The sequence below is a fragment of the Diabrotica undecimpunctata genome, chromosome 8 (assembly GCF_040954645.1).
Source record: "Diabrotica undecimpunctata isolate CICGRU chromosome 8, icDiaUnde3, whole genome shotgun sequence".
In the NCBI taxonomy this organism is placed as follows: Eukaryota; Metazoa; Arthropoda; class Insecta; order Coleoptera; family Chrysomelidae; genus Diabrotica; species Diabrotica undecimpunctata.
In genome coordinates, this window is record NC_092810.1 from 87,803,679 (window position 1) to 87,810,336 (window position 6,658).

The following is a 6,658-nucleotide window of genomic DNA, read 5'->3' on the forward strand; positions in this document are numbered from 1 at the left end:
ATGCCCCAATCTCAATTATTGCAAAAAAAATGGGAACAGCCATTCTTTGAAGAGCCAAAAACCTAGCAAAAATCTGCTTTTCTATCTAAATGGGAATGTGTAATGTACATGGACCTTTCTTCAATACCATTTTCAATTAGGTACATGTAAAAATGTTTACTGTTTGTTACCTTGTGTTAACTATTGTGATTTTATAACAAAATCATATATCTCATTTAAAATTAGGGCAAAAAAACTATTTTTTAGCTTTGTTTTAATTTTCTTGGTAATTAGTTCAACTACTAAATATATTAAACAATTTTGTATATTAGGGAATGACCACAAAGCACAGAAGAATTATCTAAATGAGTTTTGAGCACATTATCATTTTTAGCGAGTTTATCTCTAAAAAATTTTCTACTTAGACTATTCAACTTTTACCTAAATAACCATAAATTTGAGTGAAGGAAACCGTCACTCTCATAATGCACATTGTGCTCTTATTCACTATTTTTTGTTTTAAATGAGGACTTTGATATAAGACAACATACTTACGATTTTATTTAACCCGTCTTGATTGACAAACTCTATTGTCAAGCGGTTAAATACTTGAAAATTAACCAAATTCAGAGTCCTAATTACAGTTTTAATTGGTAACAAATCGTAGGGCAGAGGTACTGGTTCTTGGACTTCCCTCACTTCCCCTTTTTTCTTTTTCTTTTTAGGTTCAAGATTTCCATCTTCGATTGTTTGATTTACTGCTATAGTTCTATAACCATCTGCAAAAGAACCCTAATTGATTTCTACAGAAGCAAGTGTTTTTAAAATATACTTACAGTCATATAGTGATTTGATAGATTTTTCTACATCGCCTTTGGAGAAAAAAGATTCTTCTATACATAAATCATAAAATCCTGAAGTTTTTATCATAATTAAATTTACATTAGCACCTTAAGGTAAAATATGTATATATTTATTTGAATGTTGACTTGAATTAACAAGTAAACATATGTACCTAACCTCAATTCAATTTCAAATTGATTGTCAAATTTTGTAAAAAAACGTGCTTCTTGAATGCGCATGTCACGCATTATTGTATTTTGATAGTAGTTATAGGTCCACATTCCGGTGTTTTAAGAAATAATTTAAATTGTATCCAAAAATACACCACTTAAATGAACATTACCCATATAAATACCATTCTTGAACGAAGAACTACAAATAACTATAGACGATAGACGAGAAGTAGAGTGCTTATATAGAACCAAAGAATATATATGCATATATATTTATATGCGTCTATATATTCTTTGATAGAACTACTCGATAAAAAATATGTAAGTCGCTAAAGACATAATAATATATACATAATACATACCTACAACCAAAAGAAAACATTAGTAAGTATATATAGTCATGAGACATTTAGACCAGACAGGAGAAGATGTACTAGACCTACTCAGCATAATTTAAAACTAACAGTAGTCAGATATACCTAATATCACAAATATAGACTACAACAGCTAAATCGAAGAAGTTAATAATAAATGAAAATATATATGAAAAATAGAAGAGCCGCAGTGATATTATGAAAAAACACTGAATCAAATATGCAGTGCAGGCACTTTCTGCCATTTAAGACTCATACAGTTTTCACTATGTGCTTGCATAAGTATAAAAACCACAAACTTGTGAAAAACGGCAGAGATATTTTCTCTATCGTAAAAGGTAAACAGGAGCGACTGGAGAGTCATTAGTTTACGAAATAACGCATATAGAATCTACGTAAAGATCCTAAAAGACCACACCAGAAAAAATAGTGTTAAAGATGAGAAAGGAACGAAGAAATCGCAACCAACCAAGCAGTGAGACAGAAAAAAATGATGCCAAAAAACAAAAATTGTCCCTTCTAAATTCATTTATTTTAAATTTCTAAAAGTTGTGTAGCTCAGCGCTATTATCAAATAAAAAATTGATTGTATAAAAATATATTTACCAAAGTAATTGTCAGATATACCGTTTCTCATTGTATTTCTGAGAGTGTGACATACATAATTTGTAATTATTATGAATGCCAAAAATCTCTTGGAACTTGGCAACACCTTATTTAAAGATATATTTTCTGAGATTGTATTTTCTTATAATAAACAATTAAATTTGTTATCTCAACAAAACAGTATATTTAATTATAAAGAGACTTTAAGAAGAGCTGACTTAGCGCGTCTATATTCTTTGGTACACTCAATAAAGGAAAGACGAAATGTAAACTCAATGGCATGACAAAAGGTAATTATTTTGAGAAACAGTTTAACTTACCTTATCTTATACAGTTTTTATTAAAAAATTGTGTATTTTTGAAGTTTTTGAGAAAAATGTAATTAGTAAATTTTACCTGACGAAATATCGTCTTAAAACTCATGCCGTAACAGAAGGTATATTCAAAGAAGGAAGGAAGGAATGTAAACTCAATGATATAACATAAGGTAATTATTTTGAAAAACAGTGTAAACTAACTTATATTACAAAGTTTTTATTAAAAAATTGTGTATTTTTGACGTTTTTGAGAAAAATGTAATTAGTGAATTTTACCTGCAAAAATATTGTCTAAAAATTCACGCTATAACAGAAGATACACTCAATAAAGCAAGGGAGGAATGTAAATGAGTTTTAAACAAATTTTTATTTATTAAAGTAATTATTATAATTTAAGAACGTCAAACAATAATAAATACTGATTAAATCAACTTACTGAACGTAATCCACAAAATAGCATGCAATTATGACTTTTACCTGTCGGCATCTTATGAAAATTTGCAAATAATGAAATATTTCAAATTGAAAGTCTGTGTTAAAACGATGTTTGTACTTGTGACTTTTTCCAGTCAAAGATCTTAAAGCATGAATGCATTTGGTGATAAAATGACAATTTCGATCATTTTTGTATTTACTTAGTGAGTTTTGCTTCTCAACTGACGATTTTATAACTACATATAAAATATCCTAAAATCCTAAAAAATGAAGTTTAAAAAACGTTATTTTATGTTTTTATAACTTTTTCATAATAAATCGAGAATGACTGAATCGATTTGGATTAGTTTGATTTTGAAATAACTATTTGAAGTCCTTGGAAGGTCTAATGAGTGAGAAAATATGACGAAATTGTAAGGAGAATAGTAGAAACAACGGTTTTGTTTTTCCATAACAACAGTTACATTATACCCTTATATAAAATGTTTTATAAAACTCTACCTCCACTACAGTGGTAGTTCATTTAAACATAAAGTGGCATTTAACAAACTAACTTCACGTCTATTTATTTTTTTCGTTTCGCATAAACGCGAGAAAATATGATGAAATTGTAAGGAAAACACTAACAGTAATAATTTTAAAATGTTCATTCAACATTGTTTATTTACAATAAAACACGATTTTTCAACCTTTTCTCTACAATAAAGTTAAAAATATAAGTTTGTGCATTAATTTAATATATTTTATTACAATTAGTCGAATTACAAGACGACCAATAGTCAGAAATACGTATATACGGTTGACTTCCATCTTATACACATATTTTATTATATATATTAAAGGAATCGGAGAAATGATCCCGCTCCTTTACCGTTATTAGACGATGAGTGACATATGAATGGATAAGTCTGACGAATGAGAGTGGCAGGCCGATGTTCAACAGTTTCTTGACCAGTCCCACATGCCAAACTTGCCAAAAGTTGCCAGACAAGATGACGAAATAATTCTTTGTACTTCCAAACCCCCACCGTCAAATACCAGTCTTTCAGAAAGGACGTGCCCTCAAAGAACTTTATAACAACCCTGACATTGTTATGCTTCCGGCCGACAAAGGTAATGCCACCCTCATTCTCAACTCTTCTAATTATTTCGAAAAGTGTTCGAACTCCTCAATTTTACAGAATACAAACACGTTCCAAACGATCCCACCATCTATCTAGAAAAAACGACCAAATCCAGCATAAAAAGTCTACTCTATCTCCAGACATCAAAAAATTTCTTATACCCACAGAAAAATCATCCCGAATTCCTAAAATACACGGCTTTCCAAAAATCCATAAGCCCAATGTTCCCCTAAGACCCGTGGTCAGTGCATACAACTGCTGCACTCAGAAATTGGCAAAACATCTCGCTTTATCCTTACACCCATTGGCCGAAAAAGCCTTTTCCTTTGTCAAAAACTTTTTTCATTTCATTGATCTTCTGAAAAATATTTATATTTCATCCTCAGATATACTAGCTACATTTGACATTTTTTATTTATTCTCCAACATTCCTATCGATGAAACCATTTCCATCTTGGACTCTAAACATCAAATCCCCCCAGACACATTATCTCTTATGAAACACTGCATGTCTAATACATACTTTTCATTCCAAAATCATTTCTATTGTCAAATCAAAGGTGCCCCAATGGGATCTCCCCTCTCTCCCGTAATAGCTGATATCTACATGGAACATTTCGAAGCAACAGCCCTGTCCTTTTCAAATCTTAAACCCACCTGCTTACGGTACGTAGATGACACTTTGTCATTTAACTTCACGGTAAAGACACATTAGATCTCTTCCTCTTCCACCTAATTCACGATGGAAGTTGAGTCTGAATTGTCTTTGCCATTACTTGATGTTTTTATTCAGAACCGGAAAGAAGCCCATACAAACCGTTATCTCAATGCCCAGTCACATAATCACCCCGCCCAACTCAATTCAGTTATCAATAATCTTGTTTACCGTTCCATAAGACTTAGCGACAACAATCACAGATCATCCGAAATCAATTCAATAAAGTAAACACTCTTACAAAACGGCTATCACCAAACCCAAATCAATAGGGGCATTCAAAAACATCTAAACCCCATTCTACCCAAAAAAGAAATCTTGCCGCCTGATCAACCCAAAATCTTTCTAACTTTTTATTAAAGGTGTCGCTGACAAGATCAGTAGAACTCTTTACCCTCTAAACATCAAAATCACCTTCTCTACTCACTCCAAGTTGTCCAATCTCGTCCGATCCGTAAAAGACCAAATCACCAATGAAGACCATGGGATCTACGAGATACCTTCCAGTTGCCCACGTACATACTTAGGACAGACAAACCGACGAATCCATAACCGTATTTACGAACATTCTATATCTGTTAAACATTCCGATACTACTTCATCCCTAGCTCAACATCACATTCAGACAGGCCACAAAATAGATTTCGGATAAGCAAAAACCATCGCTACCATCCGCTCCTTAAAATCGAGAATTATTCGTGAACCATCAAAACTGAAAAACGGTCTAACAGCTTAAATACGCGCGATTACGCTAAACGACTGTCGGCAAGATGGCGACCACTGCTTCAGCGACCCCCCGCCCCAACCCATCTGCTCAGACCGTTTCCCCACATATCGTTCCCGCGCATACTGAGAGTATAAAAGCAGCTACACATGGTAAGACCCATAGATAAAGAATATATATTACTGAATAGATAGGAAACTGTGTAGGTTATTTCTGGACAATGCGCCATCTGGCGGCCTTAGGAAAGCAACATCTTTTTAAAAAATCTTCTCGTAATTCTTCAAATATAAAGATTAATATTGAGGGTTTGATTACAAAAATAAAACAAACGTTGGTTCTTTTTCTACTTTATTTTCTTTTTTACGTTTTTATAATATAAACATTAATTACATGTATTTAAATGTAGTTGGTTAAACAGTGGCTATTCTGTAGTTTCTATAAATTACAACACAGAAACAGAGAAGGAATAGCATCACATTTCAAGGTGGACTTATATCTCAATTCAACATAGCGGGCTTCTGGTCCAAAATGAATTGTGCAAGTCTTCTCTGCCAATTTTGTTAATCCAAATATCATAAAGCTAAAAAATAAATAGTTTGTTTTTAATATTTTCTGTGAAATAATGTTACATAGTATATTTCTAGAGGTGCTTTACAAAAGGACAAATAAACAAAAGTTTTGTAGAAAAAGTTCTTGAAACATTGAAGAATTGCCACATTTTTAATGGCGATAATTTTTATTCCTAAAAAACTTTTACCTAATTCTATATCGGCAACAATTCTAATACATATCATAACGTGAAAGAAAGAAGTTTGGGACAACGTCGGACATTTTAAGGCAATTATTAAAAAATAAATAAAATCTTATATCAGCATTTTCTACTTACCGCCCTATCTTTTGGAAAAATATGCATTTGAGCATCCTTATTGTAATTATTACAACCATTAACGCAACAGTTAAAAACCGTAATTATTTAAATATGATGGCAAAAAAGCAAACAATTATTTAATCGCAAATAATACAACTCGAAACACTGTGTCGAAACCACAATAAAAATGGCGTACTTGTTTTGTTGGTTGCGGTATTGCGCAGTCACGAAGCTTTGCTATGAATGCTACGCCCTCTGGTGTCCTTAGGAAATACAAATTTCAGAGGACTGTCACTCCCATAAGAGATACCCGGGCATGGTAAGACCGTTCGAAATTTGTAAGCGAGCATTTGTAAGCAGCGAAGCAAATTTGTAAGCGCTACCGCGAGTATCCGAAGTGTACGGAAGTGATAGTGTTCTGTGTTTAGTGTTTTAGGTTTTTAGGTAGTGCGGCGAATCCTTACAGCGCAGGGTCAGACGGCAGCCATAGGCAAAGGCAT

General features: G+C 32.5%; 1 protein-coding gene across 2 annotated transcripts in view; it reads right to left on the bottom strand.

The window, feature by feature from the left end:
• Positions 1 to 1,016, bottom strand: part of Rpp30 (ribonuclease P protein subunit Rpp30) — a 76,779-nt gene extending 75,763 nt beyond the window's left edge. The window contains exons 1-2 of one of the 2 annotated variants that reach the window (XM_072540566.1): positions 816 to 1,016; positions 535 to 758 (exon numbers count right to left, since the gene is read on the bottom strand). In XM_072540566.1, coding sequence (XP_072396667.1) covers positions 535 to 758; positions 816 to 909 — 318 coding nt within the window. In that variant the 5' untranslated portion in view covers positions 910 to 1,016. Of the gene's footprint in view, positions 1 to 534; positions 772 to 815 lie in introns of both variants that reach the window. The other variant, XM_072540567.1, reaches the window with a different exon arrangement.
• Positions 1,017 to 6,658: the final 5,642 nt, after the last annotated feature.